This window comes from Macaca thibetana, chromosome 8 (assembly GCF_024542745.1).
Source record: "Macaca thibetana thibetana isolate TM-01 chromosome 8, ASM2454274v1, whole genome shotgun sequence".
Lineage (NCBI taxonomy): Eukaryota > Metazoa > Chordata > Mammalia > Primates > Cercopithecidae > Macaca > Macaca thibetana.
Genome location: NC_065585.1, coordinates 100336318 through 100358842, shown reverse-complemented (window position 1 = coordinate 100358842; position 22525 = coordinate 100336318). Strand labels below are relative to the sequence as shown.

Sequence of the window (22525 nt, the reverse complement as noted above, 5' to 3'; positions counted from 1 at the left end):
CATATTAAGTATTATACATTATTAGGGGTCAAAAAGTCAGCAATCCTTGCAAATGTATTCAATTCTTTTGTCCTTAGTCTTACCTGAAAAGTGCATATACCAGGGTAGCAATCAAAGCGAAACTGACCACAACTGCCACAAGTACTTGGTCGCTTACTCCTTCTATAACTGAATCATCATCCAGTTTCAAACTTTGAACTTCACCTTGATATTTGGCCATTCCAGGTCTAAAATAAGAAGAAACAAGATGAGAGTTACAAATGACACAGTGAAAATGAAATATACTAATAAAAACAATGTAAATATAACTGACTTCTAACATATTTAGTTTCTGATAGGCTGCAATTAAGTACAACTCCAGTAGGGATTCCCCATCATTGAGTTCTTTAAAATTTGCCAGACACATTATTTTGTGGAGTACAATATTCTATTTCTTTTTCTTTTCTTTCTTTCTTTCTTTTTTTTTTTATGGAGTCTTGCTCTGTTGCCAGGCTGGAGTGCAGTGGTATGGATCTCAGCTCACTGCAACCTCCGCCTCCCGGGTTCAAGCAATTCCCCTGCCTCAGCCTCCCAAGTAGCTGGGACTACAGGCGCGCACCACTATGCCTGGATAATTTTTTGTATTTTAGTAGAGATGGGGTTTCACCATGTTAGCCAGGATGGTCTCAATCACCCGACCTCGTGATCCACCAGCCTCGGCCTCCCAAAGTGCTGGGATTACAGGCATGAGCCACTGCACCCAGTCAAATTCTATTTCTTTTAAAGAAAACAATTACCATAATTTATCATTTATTTATGTAGTTTTTAAAAATGTTTTTTCCTCTTCAAGCTTAACCCCTTTTAAAAAAAATCCATTCTTGGACCGGATGCAGTGGCTCACGCCTGTAATCCCACCACTATGGGAGGCCAAGGCAGGTGGATCACTTGAGGTCAGAAATTTGAGACCAGCCTGGCCAACATGGTGAAACCCCGTCTCTACTAAAAATACAAAATTTAGCCGGGTGATGTGCGCCTGTAATCTCAGCTACTCTGGACGCTAAGGCAGGAGAATCGCTTGAACCTGGGAGGCGGAGGTTGCAGTGAGGCCCAGATAGCGCCACTGCACTCCAGCCTGGGAGACAGAGCAAGACCCTGTCCCCCTCCCCGCCAAAAACAATAAATAAATAAAAGCCATTCTTGTCCAACTGCTCTTTTCTTATTCCTGAATAGCAAATAAATTCTCTACATAGATCAGATCCCTCTTCCCCCTCACAGCATGTGTATGTCTTGTGGCATTACCCATGTATTGACAGGAAAGAAAATATATTATAGTCTTCTGTAAGCATTCTCATATTCTCTAGCATATACCCTGTACATAATAGGACCTAACAGATATTTGTTTAAATAAAAGTGACTTACCATACTTACAGTGTTAGTAATTTGAAAAGTAAAAGACATTTAGGCTATAGAACATTTATAGTTATACTAAAACTACTTGAAATAATGAAAATTCTCTGGTGCTTGAAAAACTATTTGCCCACCTGAAACTAAGCTCAGCTTATGGTTCAGAATTCTTTGAACTGCTTGGAATATAGAATCACTTTGATGCTGCATTTCCTTATAAAGAGAAAAGGGAGGATAAGAAACTTTCCTTCCCATACTCTACACTAGAGAAAAATGGTAGTACCCAATTCTATAGGTATGAGGGGAGATAGCCCAATCACACTGGAGTCCAAATATCACAGGTAATTCACATTTTTTTCAGACAAAACAGGAAGTGTCAAAGTCTTATAATACACCTAAAGAGAAATTAAGGAAATATTCAATTAAATATATATGAATAATTAAAATAAAGTTCTGCATTTATGTAACTTACTGAGCTGAAATAAGTTTTATTCAATATCATCACTAGTCAGGTATTTTGAGTATAGACGTCTCAACACCTTTGAAAATAATCTGAACTGGCTGCTAGTAAGAAAATTATCGCTCCTGGAAGAAACCTACGCAAACAGATGAAAGGCAGCTTTCATCAGCTTTACACGGAGTAATGGCCTGATACATGCAACTTTTAATGACTGGTTTCAAATAGCCATTACGAAGGGGCACACCAAGAAACTCACAGAAAGAGCTCTAATTGCAGTATTTTTATTCAAAAGAACAGTTAAATGAGCTGCCAATTGAACTGAAGAGCTTCAAATAAGCTAGAGGTGGGCCATGGAGTCAATTTAGATTTTTATTTCATCAGGTTTCCTCTTTTAAAATTAGAGATGCTATAGCTGTTTCAAAAGTCCTAAGGGCAGTGAGAACTACTTGCATCTGCTCAAAGATAACCCAAATGTTATCCCCCATGTCAAGATTTCCAACCTCTAATTATCCCACAGAGCTGTGAAGGTTAAAACAAATTAACAGACTGGGCGAGGTGGCTCACGCCTGAAATCCCAGCACTTTGGGAGGCCCAGGCGGGCGGATCACAAGGTCAGGAGATCGAGACCATCCTGGCTAATACGGTGAAACCCTGTCTGTACTAAAAATACAAGAAATAGCCGGGTGTGGTGGCAGGCACTTGTAGTCCCAGCTGCTCGAGAGGCTGAGGCAGGAGAATGGCGTGAACCCGGGAGGCGGAGCTTGCTGTGAGCGGAGATCTCGCCACTGCACTCCAGCCTGGGCGACTGAGCGAGACTCCATCTCAAAAAAAAAAAAAAATTAACAGAGGTGAAAGTGCTTTGTAAGTTAAGTCTATAAACAAATGCACTGTAATTATTCCTACTCACATTTTCTCCTATGCCATACATTTAGGCAGTTTATTATTTTGTACTTAAAAAAATGCATTACATTTGTTTCTATGTCCTTCAAGGTGCGATCAATGGTAATGCAAATAAATTATACTATACAACATATACATATAATATATATTATATTTGACTACTATGCGATTATGCTTTTTTTTTTTTTTTTTTTTTTTTGAGGCGGAGTCTTGCTTTGTGCCCAGGCTGGAGGGCAGTGACGCGATCTCAGCTCACTGCAAGCTCCGCCTTCTGGGTTCTCCTGCCTTAGCCTCCCGAGTAGCTGGGACCACAGGCGCCGGCCACCATGCCTGGCTAATTTTTTCCATTTTTAGAAGAGACGGGGTTTCACCGTGTTAGCCAGGATGGTCTCGATGTCCTGACCTCGTGATCCACCCACCTCAGCTTCCCAAAGTGCTGGGATTACAGGTGTGAGCCACCGTGCCTGGCCTGCGATTATACTCTTAAAATATTGCTTCATGTACATTTCCAAGAGCTCAGAGATCCAGGATATTTAAGTATTGCATGGCCATATTATTTCATTTGCATCATTTGAGAGCAGATATTCCCAGCAGTGTTGAGAGGAAAAGAGAAGGGCACCACATTTTCTTGTCCCATGGAAATCCCAACAAAAGCCAGGCTGTCAAATGGAGATCTACTAATGCCGTTTGACCTGCTTGTTGGGGGCTTCTATAGCACAACTTCTGCCATAGTTTCTCATAAAATTGAAGTAAAAAAGCAACTGTAGGTGCTAGTGCCTAAAAATGAGGTATTGTACCATCACTTCAGTTTGGAAAGAGGCTGGTCTGATTTAAAACTCCAGAAGAGAAATAGGAAACAAAATTTCCTACTTGGGGAGATGACATATACCTCAGTCCTGAAAATGAATTCCAAAATCGAGGACTTCTGTTCTCCAACTTTTGTTGTTCAGTCAGTGATTATCCAGAACTAAACAGTGCTGCTGATTCTGTCCAACCATACAGGCTGTAAACTGAAGCCCAAGCAGTTGTTGCTTGGACATGAAGAGCCCTGAATTTTAGTTCCAATTCTGTCACAACAACTGTGTAAAAGTAAATAAAATTTAAAAGTTGTTAGAACCTCTAAAACGCCTTAAGCCTTGAAAGAGATGTGACTATGATCTGGGTCATGTAACAGGTTTACAATTCTGTTTCTTAGATTTTTAGCTTAACTCTTCCTGATTGTTCTTGTTCTATAAACAACTAAGAAAAGACTAAGTCTTTTTTTTAAAAGAGACCAGATCTCCTCCTTCTAACTGCTGATCTTTATTACAGATTAACTGCCTCTTTTATTGCCCTGTATGGAACTCAGACCAGATGGTGCCCCAAACAGGGATCTCATGACAGTTACACTCTTTCTCCCCTAAAAAAGACACCTTGACTAATCAGATCATTATAACTGTACATTAAGCCTTACATTAAGATATTAAAATTCTGTTATAGGATTTTGTCTATATAAACAATCCCAAATGTCTATAACTAAGAGCACTGACTTCCATGCTTTTAAATCTGTCCTTTCCCAGGTGGCCTGTCCTCAACCTTTACACTTAAACTCTCTTTAAACTCAATTTTGACCTTTTAAATTATTTTAGCTTAACAACTGTGACTTTATTTCTTCACTTCCTTCTACTGCTAAATTTCTCTGATTCAGAGTTTCAGAATAGAGAAAAGGCCAGATCAAAGCTAGCATTAGAGTGGTTATCAGTGAGCAGCTGGACTGGCAAAGTCAGACCAACACCCTCCCTAGGACACAGTTTCAGTTTCAATTCTTTCAAGTATGAATTACTTTAACAAGAAAAATAAAGCCAATACTTGCTTCCTCTCTTGGTATGCAAATAGAGCTTCAATGTCCGGTCAGTGACCATTCTCATCTACCACCCAGTCGCTCAGTTTCCTGACGGTGCCTACTCTGGAGGCACCTACACTGACCTAAGTGGCATGACTGGCATGTCAACTGCTAAACACTCTCACTACACCATGAACTTCCTTTTTGAAAAAGATATTGCTCAAATTAATGTTTATAAATTAATTTTTAAAATTTATTTCTTGAGACAGGGTCTTGTTCTGTCACCTAGGCTGGAGTGCAGTGGCGCACCCTTGGCTCACAGCAGCCTCGACCTCCCAGGCTCAATCAATCTTCCTACTGTGACTACAGGCGTGCGCCACTAAGCTCAGCTAAAATTTTTTTATTTTTTGTAGAGACGAATTTCACTATCTTGCCCAAGCTGGTCTCGAACTCCTGGGGTCAAGGAATTTGCCCAGCTAGGTCTCCCAAAGTGCTAGGATTACAGGCGTGAAGTAGCACGCCCAGCCAAAAATGTTTATTGGTGCCAAATATTTACAGAATCTACAAGTGACTATAGTTTAGTTTTAGAATATGTAGATACTGTGCTCAATTGCTTCACCTTCAAAATTTATTATTAATCACAGAATGTTAAGCACTTAGTTCCAAGCATATAAAGTAACATCTTACTGGATTTATTTATTTTATTTTTTCACATTATTTGGACATTCAGGCCAGTGCAGTGCCTCATGCCTGTAATCACAGCATTTTGGGATGCCAAGGTGGGTGGATCACTTGAAGCCAGGAGTTTGAGACCAGCCTGGCCAACTTGGTGAAGCCCCATCTTTACTAAAAATACAAAAATTAGCCAGATGTGGTGGCACATGCCTGTAATCCCAGCTACTCGGGAGGCTGAGGAACGAGAATTGCTTGAACCTGGGAGGCAGAGGTTGCAGTGAGCCAAGATCACACCACTGCACTCCAGCCTGGGTGACAGAGCAAGACCCCGTCTCAAAAAACTGCCCAGATTTGATCATTACACATTGTATATATTTGTATGAAAATATCACAGGTACCCCATAAATATGTAAAACTATTATACATTCGTAAAAATTAAAAATACATTTTTAAATAATGAACTCCTTTCAGTCAGGAATCGTATCTTATTCCTGTTAGTAGTGAGCAGGGTCTTACATGTTGTAGTGGCCACTAAATGTTATTTACATTAAACCCAAAAACGTTATTAAATGCATAAAACATGCAATGTAATCTATTTCATGGTATCCTATAAAATATGAAAAGAAGAGTTACTAATACTCGGTTTTGAACTGTTTAAGATTCACAAAAACTGAACCCCATCCATCTTGGAAACTGTGCAGTATAACTGATAGAAGTTTGCAAAGAAACTGGCTTTGCTATTGCTCAGCTGGCTACATCTTATTGAGCAGTATCTTCAGACAGCAAAGCAGCACAAGTTCCAGAGTCAGACAGCCCTGGACTTACATAAAGTCTCTGTCGCAGCTTCCTCATATGTAAAAGGCATTAGGTTGAACCATATCAAACTGCCACTCTTTTTGGGGGCAGGCGGTATGGGGGGAAGTGCCTTGCCTTGTGAAGTTTACAATGAGATAATGAAGGTAAGGCATTTAGAATACTGCTTGGCACATCATATAGGCTCTCAGTAAATGGAAGCTACAGTGTTTTGGTTAATATTATTAACAACTGCCAAGGACTCGGCAGAACTACGATAAAAACTAGCCATGCCTGCCCCAGAGCTGCTCCACATAGCATCTCAAACTCTCTTTAATCACAGTTCTAAGTATGTGTTCCCTGGGAAGACAGGATGCAATCTGGAGCACTGTCACACAGGACATGCCCTCTTTAATCCAATAAGCAGCTGTGGGTGAGAACCAGCCTCCAACTAACCGGAGTAAGAGACAGCCAAGACAAGTTCAACTCACCTCTCCTCAGGCATTTCCAAAGTTTTCAGGGAAGGAAAAAAATAAACCACATAGAGAAAATAAGAGAAAAATAGGAAATTCCAGGACTTCCTGGAACAAAGGAGAGAATCTCAGTGCCTTTTTACCCTAAGGCTCATGTAGAAACTTGACAGCCACATGGCTTCTGCAATTACTCACATCCAAACGTTTTTACTAATTTCTTTCATCAAAGATAACTGGAATTACAAAATGAAACCTCCAGAACAACGCAACATCATGCACAAAAGCACTGTGGATATGCAGCCACGCTTGAAAAAGGAGGCTTTAGGTCAATTGTGTCAAAGCCTTGAAAACCCGGGCCACTGGAGGAAGGGTGCTCAGGACAGCACAGCCACAGCCACTCCAGTACGGCCAGCATCTTGTCTGCCCATCTAAAGACAAGCTGCATGTGAGTCCGGCGTAAGTCAATGTGACATATACTCACTGACTTCATTTGTTTGCCTACAAGATTATAGGTCACTTAAAAGTGCTAGAAATTCGATAGAAATAACCTGATAAGGAATGTAGGAACTCTAGTTTGACAAATATCCAGAGGCACCAACACAGGAACCAAAGACAGGCAAGATACACATGTGTAACTTTTTTTTTTTTCCTCTTGAGACAGAGTCTTGCTCTGTCCTCTGGATGGAGCGCAGTGGCGTGATCTCGGCTCACTGCAATCTCAGCCTCCCACGTTCAAGTGATTCTCCTGCCTCAGCCTCCCAAGTAGCTGGGACTACAGAAGCCCGCCACCACGCCCAGCTAATTTTTGTATTTTTAGTAGAGACAGGGTTTCACCATGTTGGCCAGGATCTCTTGACCTCGTGATCCGCTGGCCTTGGCCTCCCAAAGTGCTGGGATTACAGTGGCGAGCCACCGCGCCCGGCCACATATGTGTAATTTCTAAAGGTTTCTCTGCCCTTGGTGTAGGGAAGAATGCTTGAAAAAAAGACCATTGAGAATACTTCAGGTAAGTTTTTTTTTTTTTTTACACTTACAAAATGCTAAAGGATCAGGGGTCAACTATCAAGTGGTACTCTGTAAGGCATCCTTAAAAACTCAATGCTGGCTCAGGCTCGGTGGCTCACACTTGTGATCCCAGCACTTTTGGGAGGCCAAGGCGGGCGGATCACTTGAGCCCAGGAGTTTGAGACCAGCCGGGGCAACACAGTGAGATCCCCTCTCTACAAAAAATAAGAAAATTAGCTGAGCATCATGGCCTGAACCTGTGGTCCCAGCTACTTGGGAGGCTGAGGTACGAAGATCACTTGAGCCCAGGAGACAGGTTGCAGTGAACCAAGATTGCGCCACTGTACTCCAGAACAAGATCCTTTCTCAAAAACCACCACCACCACCACCACCACCAACAAAACCCCAATCAATGCCGTCTTGGTAGTTTTTTTTTTTTTTTTTTGAGATGGAGTCTCCCTCTGTCGCCCAGACTGGAGTGCAGTGGCCAGATCTCAGCTCACTGCAAGCTCTGCCTCCCGGGTTTATGCCATTCTCCTGCCTCAGCCTCCCCAGTAGCTGGGACTACAGGCGCCTGCCACCTCGCCTGGCTAGTTTTTTTTTTTGTATTTTTTAGTAGAGACGGGGTTTCACGGGGTTAGCCAGGATGGTCTCGATCTCCTGACCTCGTGATCCGCCCGTCTCGGCCTCCCAAAGTGCTGGGATTACAGGCTTGAGCCACCGCGCCCGGCCTTGTCTTGGTAGTTTTGAGTGCTCAATGAGAAAACCTACTCTCAATGGAAAAAAAAGTGGGGGAAAGGGGTTCCAGGAACTACAAAGCAAAGTGAAAGTGTGCCCTGGGAAGTTAGCTTTGTCGCACTCCAAATAAAAACTCGGCATTGGCTGGTAGTTATGCATACTCTCTGTTTGCATCGACAATTCTCTAAGGACTCCAAGGCGCATGTCCTGGAATTCCAACACATTTGCACTAGGTTCCAGGTACACCAGAATGTTTACAGCCTTGTTCTGAGTAGCATCAGTCTGAACAAAACGCCCACCCAGAGTAGAATGGATTCACTGTTCTATTCGCACTGGAATACTAGGCAACAATGAAAATTACCTATAGATACACAGTACACCAATTTAATACTGATTGAAAACCACAAAACAACACACTGTCATCTACCCGCAAAAGTTCGAAAACAGGCAAAGATAAACGAGATTGCATGCACACACAGATGATAAAACTGTAAGGAAAAGATCACACTAATCAGGCTGAGAGAATCAGGCTCCGAAAGGAGCACAGGGTATGGGTGAGAAACTCCTGGGGTGCCGGCAATGCCCTTTTCGTTTTTATCTGGGTGTTTTATTAATTCTTCTTTAAACGTGTATGTCGTATGCACTTTTTTGCGTATGCTATATCTGTTAAAAATTTATCGGCAGCCCTGCAGAGAGATCGTGCCTCTAAAGAGGCGGGAGCTCCAGAACGATCCGCCTCGCCATTAAGCGAAGCCAACTCCGAACGCTGAGAAACGCAGGCCCGGGGTCGGCCGGGGTCCTTACGGATTGGCGAACGGGCGCACACCCCTCCTGCATTAAGGAGAGTTCTCAGGGTCGCGCTCCGAGCGACCCTAGAGGGAGCGGCGGTGTCCTCGCCGCCGGCCAAGCCCACTACAGCCGCTCTCCGCGTCGGCCCCTCCACTGTCGCCGGCGACTCCGGACAGCCGCGGAGCGATTCTGGGGCTTCCAGAGGAGGGCGGGGAGGAGGGGGGGAGGAGGCGGCGATTCCCGCCGACCCGCAGAGCCTCGGCGGCCAGAGCGACCCCAAGACGGCCAGGCCCCGCCGTCCGCGGCTCCGCTGGCCCCGATAGGGTGGGCGTGGCCGCCGCGCGCCGGACGTACCTCTCCACCGCGAAGGAACTACCTCGCCAGTTCCCGGTGACAGAGGACAGATTATTTCCGGGACCGCTCCCGCCACCCCTCCCGGGCAACCCAGTACACGTCCCCTTTCTAATTTGGAGTGCGGGTGCGGGCGCACGCGCACTGCCGAGCTTCCGCGAGGGCGCGACCGAACGGCGGAGGAAGACCCGCCGCCGCAGCCTCCAGGGCGGGGCGCGTGCTCGTGCGCGCGCGCGCCTCGACACGCAGCGAGCTGGTGGCGGGGGCGCGCGCGCGGCGGCGGCGGCGGCGGCGGCGGCGGCGGCGGCGGCGCGGGTCGGCCGGGGCGCGAGCGTGCGCAGTGGCTCCTCGGCCGCGGCTCCAGCCAGGGCGGCGGCGCCGGGGAGGAGCGGTGTGGGCGGCCGGGGGCGGGGACGCGGGCCGGCGGGCGTGGCCGGAGTCGCGCGCGGTTGGCGCGCGGTCCCGATTGAAAAGAGAAGGAGGGGCGCCGGGGGTGACGGTGCGGAGCCGCTGCCAGCGCTGGGCGAGAGTCGGCGGCCGAATCCAAGGAGCAAGCGGGCCTGAGGCCGAGTCAGCTGCGCAGGCCCCCGGATCCCCCCACCGAGCGGCGGCGGTGTCTGGCCAGGCGGGAGGCGCTGCCCGGCCGCGGCGGGGAAGATGTTCAGCGTAGAGTCGCTGGAGCGGGCGGAGCTGTGCGAGAGCCTCCTCACTTGGGTATGTGGGGGCCGCGGGCTGGCGGGAAGACCCCCTCCCCCCCCACCTACCGGGACCCTCCACGCGCGGCCCGGGGGGCGAGCGCTGCGGGCGAAGGTTCCGTCACATCCGGGGCCCGGGGCGGGCGGGGCGAGGAGGCTTGGCCCAGGGTCCGAGAGAAACTTGCCGGGCCTGAGGCGTCCTACTCCGGGCGGACCCCGGCCAGGGCTGGGCTGGGGACGCGGCGGGCGACTCTGGGATCCGCGCGGCTCCTCGCAGCTGGGGCTGCGCCGAGCTCCGGGGGCGGCCGAGCCTGACTGCTCCGCGCCCGGGACCCGCCGCGGCTCCTCGCCTTTGTTGCAGCGTTCGCGGAGGACGGGCCCGGCCCCGGCCCGGGAACTGATAGCACCTGTGAGGGAGCGTGGGGAGAATGCGGGAGGCGCCCGGGGACCCAGTTTCCGATGCGAGGCGCCGCTGGGGATGGGAGTGAGCGAGGGGCGGACGCCTGTCAGAGGCGTCGGGCAGACGTTTAAAGGACTCTGGAGGTGTCTGGGCGTCAACAATGGAACTCGAAGGCCTTGGGGTACAGCGTGTGGGATTCTGATTTTGAATTCTTAAACGGTTTTAGATTTCTCACACGTTGAAGTAAATACACACTCACCTCTCACGTCAGCGGCCGCTCCTTCCTGAAGCCGGGTCTTCAGGACGCGGCCGGGGAACCGACGCCCGGGTTCTAGTCGTTCTTGCCGCGGCGTCGGCCGCGGAGGGAGAGGGATGCGCAGAGCCGGGGCGGACCTCGCGCTGCCTTCGGGAGCCTCCGTTTCACTCATTGCTGAGAATGTTAATTAAATGTTTACGGATGTGTTTATGGAGGCGACTACAGCATTTGTATTACTTTTAAAGGTAAAATACGGATGTGAGAGAAATTCTGTTTAGCGGTGTCTTGGGTTACGAGTCAGGATCCTTGGAGTGTAGACGTCACGATCCTGTGCAAGGCACTTTGCTGGAAAGACTGGAGAAGTATTGCCTTACGTTGGTTGTTAAAAAAATTAGTAAAAATAGTCTGAGGTTTTTATAATTTGGCTACGTCACGAATCAATTTCTGTCCTTGAAACATAGACTTGGTAGAGCTTGCGTAGCCAGTTGCATATCAGACCATTTCGGGGATTTCACATCTTTAGCAGCAGTATGTAGTTAGCATGCAGCTTACACTTCTGATGAGTTCTGCCTCCAGGCAAGGAGATGGCTTTCACTGCTGTATTTCAGAAGAGAGGAAAACTGGTAAGTTGCATAATGTGGCCGAGGTTTGACTAGGCAGGGGAGAGAGAGAGGAAAGAATTACTAAATTCTTTGATATTGTGGAAGGAATAGATTTGGCAGAATCTGTACATCTGTAAACAGAATGCTGAGAAACTTAAGATTTAAGTTTTTGAGTGTGCAAGTAGTGCTTCCCTTTGTGCTAGAAAAAGAAGCAAGAAGGCAAAGATGAAGCTAATTGAATCTAAGTAGGGCTACATTGTTTAAAATCTGGGAGGGGGGGGAAGACATGGAAATAAAGAGGTGTACAGAGGTTCCTTAACTTGCGATGGGGTTACATCCCGGTAAACCCATCATAAGTTGAAAATACTGTAAGTTGAAAATGCATTTCATACGCCTAACCGTCCAAACACCGTAGCTTAGACTGGCCTACCTTAAACGTGCTCAGAACACTTACCTTAGTCTACAGTTGGACAAAATATCTACCACAAAACGTATTTTATAATAAAGTGTTGAATATCTGATGCACTTTATTAAGCATTGTACTGAAAATGAAAAATATAATGGCTGTATGGGTACTCAGAGTATGGTTTCTACTGAATGTGTATCTCTTGCGTCATTGTAAAGTTGAAAAGTCTCAAGTTAAACCATCCTAAGCTGGGGACCGTCTGTATTTGAATGGCATCCACAAAATATGGTACGTAGTAATTGCGTTTATTTAAGTGAGAAATGCTGATAAAAATATAGAGGAAAAATCTTAGAAGTTTGAAGGGCTACTGACAGAACCTGACAACATGAGAGAATCTATTTAGAATCTCCTAAAATGTCAAGAAAACGGGTAATCCACATTATCAGCTGTAGAGAGGTCAGGGAGTGTGGTATGGTAGAATAGTCTTTTTGAAATGTCACTGGAAACTCATCAATGAAAATTTCTGGATAAGATTAGAGATTATCAGTGACAAAACTGGAGGGCAGTGTTCTTGAAGATGTACAGTTCTAAGATTTGGAAACACTTTAAAACACGTTTCAAAATAGAGTTTAAATGCTGGGTTTGTTTTCTTTTAGCTGTCATTATAAAAAAGCAGAATAAATGTTTCAATGAGCAATGTTTGATGACATTTAAATGTATAATATCACCCCTCCTATCTGTAAGCCAGATTAATGCTAAGTACAATTCTAAAACCAAATGCAAGCAAAAATGTACACTCCAAAGAAAAGACTCATTTAGATTAATTTTCTTGATTTTATGTCAACTTCTAGTCAATTTGGTTGTGTGGGGGGTTTTGCTCTCACACAGTAAGCTAGAAGGTGACTGTGACACTCAGCAAAATGCAGACAACTGTCAGAGACAGACAAGATCCAAGAGCTGAGTGATTCCGTCTTTGGGATGACAGCCTTATGTACTTTTAGAGCCTCCATGTTCAATTTTTGAAGATCATAATTATATTCCTGAGTATCAGATAAAAGTTTGTTTTCACTACATAGCATTCAGTTTGAGATTGGACAGATGTATATAGTACATTTTAGAAATTATTCCTCTAGAAATGGCTAAAGTAATAAAAGCTCAAGCACTTAAAGGGATGATTCTGTCACCTATACAGAACTCAATGGAACGTCTCATTGCCTCACATGGTGGATAAATTGCCCTTTTATCAGACAGCCTACTGGCCCAAGAACCATATAGTTCCAAATTTTTGTTGAAAGAGAGTTACAGTTAAGTATCATCCTACCAAGGGGAAACATCTTAAGCTTAAATTCCCAATCAAAGTTTATGCAAGCAAGTTCAGCAGGACATGCTTGAAAATTTCCACTGTGTCTCCTCTCCACCCTCTGAGTCAAAATCTGCCCTGCCTACTACATCTGTCAAGCCTAATTTCTTGAACTGTACGTGAATCTCAATGAAGAAATAGGACTTTTCCAGGTTTTAGAGACTGAAAAACAAAGTCTTCGATGTTACCGAGTTATGACCAAAAAAAGTCATCACATAGGTTCAGTACACTTTGGGGTAATCTAACAACATTAATATATTCTTATGGTTTTCATATTACTTATTTGGCAGCCTATAAAATGCATACTAGTGTATAGAATTGGGGGTGGTATAATTATTATGGTGGTATCTCCCCCATTCCATCCTCCTCTGCCTAACTCGATTCTGCCAACAACTTTTGTCCTCTAATGGAAGAATAAGTCACTGCTGTACAAAAGTTAAAGTACTTTAAAAGATAGTATAGCCTAAGAGTACATACAGATTCTGACATTAGGCAGCCTGGGTTCAAATCCTGGTTTTGTTCTATACTAACTGTAGGTGACTTTGTAACTTTACCTCTGTGTTTTGATTGCGTTGATATTTAACTTTATGTTTGCTGACTTCAGAGATTCTCATGCTTTAGTGTTGATCTGCATCATCTGGAAAGCTTGCTAAAGCGCGGATGCCCAGAGTTGCTAGTTTTGTAGGTCTGGGCTGGGCCTGAGATTTTGCATTTCTAATAGGTTCCCAGGTGATGCCATTGTTGGTGATGCAGGGACCACATTTTGAGAACCATGACTCTAGAAAATTATTTGACATTTTGCACTGGACAGTTCTTTGCTGTGGGCACTGCACTATGTGTTACGTTTAATAGTAGCATCCCATTGTCTCAACCAGCTAGATGACAATAGCACCCAACTCACAGCCAAAAATGTCTCCTCCGGAGCAAAATTATCCATTACTCTAGAGATAGTAATTCCAGGTGATCTCATGCTTTACTCTTTTCATGCTTTTGTTGGGGAGGGGGAGGTAGAAGTTGGGTGGTGGTAATAGAGCTTCTTGGAATTAAAAGAAAGATTAGAACCCTTCAGGTAGAGAGTTTCATGCCTTAATGCAGTTAGGTGCAATTGTCTTTCAGTTTTACTGTATTGCTATCCCGAAATACTCCATAGATGTCCGCTCAGAGAACTGGTATGTGACAGATTCTTAAAAATTAAGGTACAGTTTACATACCATAAAATTCATCCATTTGAAGTGTATACTTTATTGGTTTTTAGTATGATCACAAGATTGTGCAGTCATCATGACTATCTAGTTCCAAGAACACTTTCATCACCCCAAAAATAAACTCTGTAGGGGATAAATTTTCTTTAGGATCTGTTTCACTTTGGTCTTGCGGCAGAGGTGGACATCTCTGACCCTTATGAGCAACTATGTACCTCCAGGGCTAATACAGAGAAAATAATTGAATAAAACCACGTTTTAAAAACAAATGAAAATTTAGCTTTCCCTAAGTCCCAAGAGAAAAAACAGATCAAGTCTTCTTTTTTTGGAGGTGGAGTCTTGCCCTGTTGCCCAGGCTGGAGTGCAGTGGCACAGTCTCAGCTCACTGCAACCTCTACCTCCTGGGTTCAGGCAATTCTCCTGCCTCAGCCTCCCTGGTGGCTGGGATTACAGGCATGCACCATCACGCCCGGCTAATTTTTGTATTTTTTAGTAGAGACGGGTTTCACTATGTTGGCCAGGCTGGGCTGGAACTCCTGACCTCAGAAGATCTGCCAGCCTTGGCTTCCCAAAGTTCTGGGATTGCAGGCATGAGCCACCGCGCTGGGCCCAGATCAAGTCTTAACAACCAAGTTACTTGCTTTTTTGAATTACCTGTTTGTTGAGTTGCTTCTTCTGATTGGCCAGAGTCTGGTTTCCAATCTTGCATCCCTTCCCTTTAGTAGCACTTTAGATCATAGGATTCCAAATGCCAAACCAGTGCCCAGCTGTGTAAGAATTATTTGATGAGCTTGTTAAAAATAGATCCCCAGCTTCCTACACACAGATTCTGATTCAGTAGGGGGAGCCAAGAAATGTGTATATTCTTTCTGTCTCTCTCTCTTTTAAGACAGTCTCACTCTATTGCCCAGGCTGAAGCGCAGTGGTGCAATCACAGCTCACTGCAGTCCTGACCCCCCGGGCTCAAGTGATCCTCCCACCTCAGCCTCCTGAATAGCAGAGACTATAGGCATGAGCCACCACACCCAGCTAGTTTTTGTATTTTTTGTAGAGACAGAGTTTTGCCATGTTTTTCAGCATGGTCTCAAATTCCTGGGCTCAAGTGATCCTCCATCTTTGACCTCCCATAGTGCTGGGATTACAGATATAAGCCACCATGCCCAGCCAAAATGTGTATTTTCAAAATGGAAATCTCCCCAATGATTCCCCTACACACCCAGGTTTGGGACCATTGCTTTAGATTTTGCAAAATACCTCATGGGCATTCATTCTGAAGCAACACACCCTTCTATAAGCTATTTTTTCCCCAATCTTTCTTTATATGAAAAAACTGATATTGAGAGAGATGAAATAGCCTGTCCAAATTTACAGGGCAAAAGTAGGGATTAGAATTAGCTCCTTTCATTCAAAGTGGCGTTCACTGAGGGCTTGTTCGTATCAGGCATTGTGCTGAGGTCAGTGATAAAGAGAAGAATGAGACATGGTCCTCACTGCTGCCCCTATTTTTCCTTCTAAACAAACCTACAAGAAAGAGATTGGTTTTTTTTTTTGAAAATGGGTCATAGACTTAGCAACTATAAAATGAAAGCAAGTGCTTATTTCTTTTAAGTGCTTATTTCTTTTACTAGTGAGCAGGCAGCTGAAGATAGTATGGAGTAAAATTCAAAATCAGTTCCCACAGATGGTGTTTATTTGTTTCATTTATTCATTTACTAATCATTTATTGCATCTCTACCAGGTATTAGGTTTATGTCAGGGTAGCTTGGAAGGATCCTCTTATCACCTTTCCAAATAGACACTTAAGTAAAAACTTGCTATGAGGATCTTTAAGATAATTCCCTGGGCCTCTACCACCATAACTGTCTCTACCTGCAAGACTCTCCTATATTATATATGAAGAAGCTACTGACTGTACTGTTAATAGTTGTCTTATTATTTATTTATTTATTTTGAGACGGGGTCTTGCCCTGTCGCCCAGGTTGGAGTGCAATGGGGCGATCTCGGCCCACTGTAAGCTCCGCCTCCCGGGCTCATGCCATTCTCCTGCCTCAACCTCCCGAGTAGCTGGGACTACAGGCACCCACCACTGTGCCCGGCTAATTTTTTGTATTTTTAGTAGAGATGGGGTTTCTCTACTAAAGTAGAGACCTCATTTTAGTAGAGACCTCATTTATCAAATCTTTAAAAGACAGCTATTGACTGGGCGCGGTGGCTCACGCCTGTAATCCCAGCACTTTGGGAGGCCGAGGCGGGTGGATCATGAGGTCAGGAGATTGAGACCTTCCTCGCCAACATGGTGAAACCCCGTCTCTACTAAAAATACAAAAAATTAGCCTGGCACGGTGGTGGGCACCTGTAGTCCCAGCTACCCTGGAGGCTGAGGCAGGAGAAGGGCGCGAACCCGGGAGGCGCAGCTTGCAGTGGGCCGAGATTGCGCCACTGCACTCCAGCCTGGGCGACAAAGCGAGACACTGTCTCAAAAAAAAAAAAAAAAAAAAAAAAAAAAGATTTGATAATTGATACGGTGCAGAGAAGTAGCCACTCATCCACCCTTAGTAAGAGAATAAATTGCTACAGTGTATATTTAGGGCAGTTTGATAGTTTTATCAAAAACCTTAAAATGTTCATACACTTTTTGACTTAGCAATTTTACTTCTTTTCAAACCCAATAAATAAAAATATGTGTGAAGACATATGGTCACCTGAGTGATATTCCCAGTATTCCCATTGTCAGTACTGAGTTTAGCTTCATCGATGTTAATATGTAAACCTACGCAAATGGGTCTCCCTGTCTCTTTCCCTTTACTCCTTCCTTCATACTGCAGCCGGTATGATCTTTTTTTTTTCTTTTTTCTTTTTTTTTTGTGATCTCGCTCTGTCGCCCAGGCTGGAGTGCAGTGGGTGGCATGAACTTGGCTCACTGCAACCTCCGTCTCCCGGGTTCAAGCGATTCTCCTGTATCAGCCTCCTGAGTAGCTTGGACTACAAGTGCGTGCCATCACGCCTGGTTAATTTTTTGTATTTTTAGTGAAGAGACAGGATTTCACTGTGTTAGCCAGGATGGTCTTGATCTCCTGACCTCGTGATCCGCCCGCCTCGGCCTCCCAAAGTGCTGGGATTACAGGCATGAGCCATTGCCCCCGGCCAGATTTTATATTAATACAATGCAAACCTCATGGCTTACTCTCCTGGTTCAAATCCTTTGTTTACTTTATTCATAGGATAAGGTCCTAATGTGGCTTCTAAGGTTTTACATGTTAATTCTTCAGTTTTTTGCCCTGTCTTTCACCGTTTTATTTTTCCCCTGTTCTGTCTCTTCCTCCAATTCTTACCCCTACCCAATCTATACCAAGCTGCTCTTCATACCTAGATTGCATCCCACTCTCCCTTCTCATCTTTGTGCCTGCTGTTGACATTTCTATTATACTGTTTCATTTTTCCTAGTTGTAAGTTCTATGAGAGGATGGCCTGTGTCTATTCTCAGGGATTGATTTCCTGCTAAATCCTGAGTACACTACTGGGTATAATCATTGTTGGCTCAGCTACATTTTTTTACTTTGAGAGATAATTTATACTGTTAGGGAAAGTACATTTCTTGGCTACATCATGTTGATTAGTACAAAGTTTCAGAATATATTTGAAATCAAAATGAAGTGAGTATTTAACTTAACTATTCTAAGAGTGACTTCTACATCTTTATAAACATATTTGACCTCCGAGTAACAGAAACTGGAACCTCACCAGGCGTAAATAATAAATGAATTCATCTCACATACCAGGAGGCATCAAGATTCTTTAAATTCAGTACAGTTTTTACCTTAAGGACATAGTTCTTTCTTTTTTTTTTTTTTTTTGGTGTGGGGGCCATGGTGGAGGGGATGTAGTTCTTTCTAGTTCTTCTCTCTGCCTTTCACTGCATTGGCCTAATCTTAAGATGATTGCCTTTGTAGTCATGAGATGACTGTTCACAGTAATGGAGGCAGCATACTTAAATCAACAGGAGATTGGCTTTTCTTTCCCAGAAGCATCTCCTTATCTCTCTTTAGTTCAAATTGTCTTTTCCCTGTGTGTCCCTGAGTCAGTCACTGGTAGAGGGGATGAAGGTGCCGTGATTTTTGTAGATTGATGTTGTGTGAGTAGAATGGATGCTGGAAAGCCACCCAGTATCCACCACGATTTCTCTTTTACCGATGGGGAAAAATTACGGTAATACTTGGCAGGACATTTCCCTTAAAGGCAAAAGTTTCCAATTAAGACTTCTTTTTGAAATGTATTCCAATTGCTAATATGAGATAATCACCCAAAAAAAAAGCCTAAGAAATTTTCAGCTAGGTGCTGTGGCTCACGCCTGTAATCCCAGCACTTCAGGAGGCCGAGGCGGGCAGATCACCTGAGGTCAGGAGTACAAGACCAGCCTGGCCAACATGGTGAAATTACGTCTCTACTAAAGATACAGAAAATTAGCAGGGCGTGGTGGCATGTTCCTGTAATTCCAGCTACTTGGGAGGCTGAGGCAGGCGAATCACTTGAACCTGGGAGGTGGGGGTTGCAGTGAGCCGAGATCGGGCCATTGCACTCCAGCCTGGGTGATGGGGCTAGACTCTGTCTCAAAGAAAAAAAAAAAAAAAAAGCCTAAGAAATTTTCTATATAGGTAACCACAGAATCTCTTCCCACCCCCTTTTTTTCCCTTCAGATCCAGACATTTAATGTGGATGCACCATGGCAGACCGTGGAAGATTTAACGAATGGGGTTGTGATGGCCCAGGTTCTTCAAAAGATGTAAGAATAAATTGCTTATCTTTATGTATATTCTTACACATGGATATTTATTAGTTTGAAAACATGGATTAAAAAATAAAGTACTTACATGAAACGTGTGTAAAGTAAGAGTTGTAGGTGGCAGCAGCACTAGTTTTGATGGAATGTACTTGTTAGGGATAGATTGGGTTGCAAGTTTAATAAGGGCTGTAATTGTTTTAGTACTCTAATGGTTTTAGCAGAATTATTTGTTCTTGTATTTTTTGGCATAAACTTGGCAGAAATTTTCTTGTTAGTAGCCAGATTTTGCTGTTAAAGGGGTATCTAAGATGCTTACTCCATTTTTCTTTAGGATTTTGCTGAAATATCATCTCATCAGTGACACCTGCCCTGAGTAGCCACATAAAATGGCAATGACAATTCCCTTATACTTCCTATCCCCCTTAAGCTTTTGTGTTCTTCTTTCAAGTTTGTAACACCATCTGATATACCATATATTTGGTTGTTCATTTATATGCCCCAATATCTCCAAACACATACACACAGAATGTAAACTTTACATGGAGCCAGGGAATTTGTTTTCACTGTTGTATACAAGCAACAGGCAAATGCCTGGTTTCATGTTGAACCATATGAAATTGCTCTTCTTTATAGGTAAAAATAATCAAAATCAGCAGTTCCTCCTAGTTTAATATGCGTTGTGGGTGCTTATGTTTGTTGAGTGACTAAAGGAAGGCGTATTTGTTTGGGATATATAAAACATACCCAATTCTTCTAAGTACTTTGAAAACATAATAGTTATGAAATTGGTATTATATGACTATCAACTTTTGACCTAGGAATTTTTTAAAATAAAGGATTATGTGTGAATTTAAGAAGTCATTGGGTTTGTTGTAATTTGCTGATACTTTTATACTTTGAAGCCATGAACACTTGTCAGCCTGATGATTTAAAAAGATTTACATATCACTAGCTGGGTTGCCCCGCATTTCTGTTGAAAATTAGTGTCATTATTAAGTGAATTATTGGTATACTTTGCAATTAGCTACATAGAGTTGCCATAGAGCTCAGATGCCAACATTTCAGATTATCTGTCTCTTTGCCTTTAGAACTGGGTACTCATGTTTGAACTCTACAGCTTGTTTTTACTTTCTTTTATAACTTAAAGCGCATGGTACATTTTTCCAGATATATAGGCACACAGGTTTTTTAATGAAGCTCAAGAAGGCTCGTTGGGGCCGGGCGCGGTGGCTCACACCTGTAATCCCAGCACTTTGGGAGGCTGAGGCGGGCGGATCACGAGGTCAGGAGATCAAGACCATCCTGGCTAACACAGTGAAACCCCGTCTCTACTAAAAATACAAAAAAAAAAAAAAATTAGCTGGGCATGGTGGCGGGAGCCTATAGTCCCAGCTACTGGGGAGGCTGAGGCAGGAGAATGGCGTGAACCCAGGAGGCGGAGCTTGCAGTGAGCCGAGATGGCATCATTGCACTCCAGCCTGGGCAACAAAGCAAGACTCCGTCTCAAAAAAAAAAAAAAAAAAAAAAAGGCTTGTTGGAAACCTGTCCTGCCCTGGTTTGAGCACTCTGAGAAGAGTAATTTTGTCATTTTCATGGTCCCCTCTGAGTGGTGCCCTAATTTTAGCCTTCCCGTTGTCTGAAGAGTTTCACTCTAGAAGTTCTTAATAAAAATTATTTGAGCGTGTGGGCTTAGCTCAGTGAACTTTACAGGTATAGGTCAATACATGATTTTTTTTTTTTTTTTGCCTAAGCTAGTTTGAGTAGGATCTTTATCACTTAGAGAAACCAGAAGGAAGAAAGTATATATATATATTGTTTCATCAAAACAAGATTTCAGGAACCAGACAAGGATATCGACTCTGCCACTTCTGTTCAGCACTCTTTACCAGAGCAATGAGGCAAAATAAAGTAAAATAAAATAAAAAAGTAAAAGGTATCTAAACAGGAAAGAAAGACATGAAATTGTCACTGTTTCCTGACAATGTGACATTACATACAAAAAGCCACAAAGACTCCAGAAAAAACTGTTAGACCTGGTAAATGAATATAGTAAAGTTGCAGTATACAAAATCAACCTACAAAAATCAGTAGTGTTTCTAAGTACTAACAACAAACTATCTGAAAAAGAAATCAAGAAAACAATCCCTTTTATAGTAGCTACCAAGTAAAATATAATACTTAGGAATACATTTAACCAACAAGGTGAAAGATCCGTACATTGAAAACTATAAAACATTGATGAAAGAAGTTGAAGTCTCCAATAAAGGAAAGATACTCTGTGTTCATAGATTAGAATTATTGTTAAAATGTCCATACTACAGCCCTTCATGCTAAAAACTCTCAATAAATTCGGTATTGAAGGAACGTATCTCAAAATAATAAGAGGTATTTATGACAAACCCACAGCCAATATCATACTGAATGGGCAAAAACTGGAAGCATTCCCTTTGAAAGCTGGCGCAAGACAGGGATGCCCTCTCTCACCACTCCTATTCAACATAGTGTTGGAAGTTCTGGCTAGGGCAATCAGGCAAGGGAAAGAAATCAAGGGTATTCAGTTAGGAAAAGAAGAAGTCAAATTGTCTCTGTTTGCAGATGACATCATTGTCTATTTAGAAAACCCTATCGTCTCAGCCCAAAATCTCCTTAAGCTGATAAGCAACTTCAGCAAAGTCTCAGGATACAAAATCAATGTGCAAAGATCACAGGCATTCTTACACACCAGTAACAGACAAACAGAGAGCCAAATCATGAATGAACTCCCATTCACAATTGCTTCAAAGAGAATAAAATACCTGGGAATCCAACTTACAAGGGATGTAAAGGACCTCTTCAAGGAGAACTACAAACCACTGCTCAGTGAAATAAAAGAGGACACAAACAAATGGAAGAACATACCATGCTCATGGATAGGAAGAATCAATATTGTGAAAATGGCCATACTGCCCAAGGTAATTTATAGATTCAACGCCATCCCCATCAAGCGACCAATGAGTTTCTTCATAGAATTGGAAAAAACTGCTTTAAAGTTCATATGGAACCAAAAAAGAGCCTACATTGCCAAGACAATCCTAAGTCAAAAGAACAAAGCTGGAGGCATCGCACTACCTGACTTCAAACTATACTACAAGGCTACAGTAACCAAAACAGCATGGTACTGGTACCAAAACAGAGATATAGACCAATGGAACAGAACAGAGCCCTCAGAAATAATACCACACATCTACAGCCATCTGATCTTTGACAAACCTGACAAAAACAAGAAATGGGGAAAGGATTCTCTGTTTAATAAATGGTGCTGGGAAAATTGGCTAGCCCTAAGTAGAAAGCTGAAACTGGATCCTTTCCTTACTCCTTATACGAAAATTAATTCAAGATGGATTAGATACTTAAATGTTAGACCTAATACCATAAAAACCCTAGAAGAAAACCTAGG

General features: G+C 43.5%; 2 protein-coding genes across 7 annotated transcripts in view; one reads left to right on the top strand and one right to left on the bottom strand.

Annotated features, from left to right (window-relative positions):
* The window catches only part of RNF170 (ring finger protein 170), a 44608-nt gene extending 34410 nt beyond the window's left edge, over nt 1–10198 (bottom strand). For 2 of the 6 annotated variants that reach the window (XM_050800439.1, XM_050800440.1), the window contains exon 1: nt 84–173. Coding sequence is in view for 4 of the 6 variants with exons in the window: in XM_050800438.1 (XP_050656395.1) it covers nt 84–220 (137 nt within the window). In the remaining 2 variants the exon portion in view is untranslated. Of the gene's footprint in view, nt 1–83; nt 228–1520; nt 1597–3632; nt 7886–9391; nt 9638–10152 lie in introns of those variants that run through there. The other 4 variants (XM_050800438.1, XM_050800437.1, XM_050800436.1 and 1 more) reach the window with 4 other exon arrangements.
* Nucleotides 9794–22525, top strand: part of HOOK3 (hook microtubule tethering protein 3) — a 137895-nt gene continuing 125163 nt past the window's right edge. The window contains exons 1-2 of the mRNA XM_050800387.1: nt 9794–10102; nt 19004–19089. Coding sequence (XP_050656344.1) covers nt 10046–10102; nt 19004–19089 — 143 coding nt within the window. The 5' untranslated portion in view covers nt 9794–10045. The remainder of the gene's footprint in view (nt 10103–19003; nt 19090–22525) is intronic.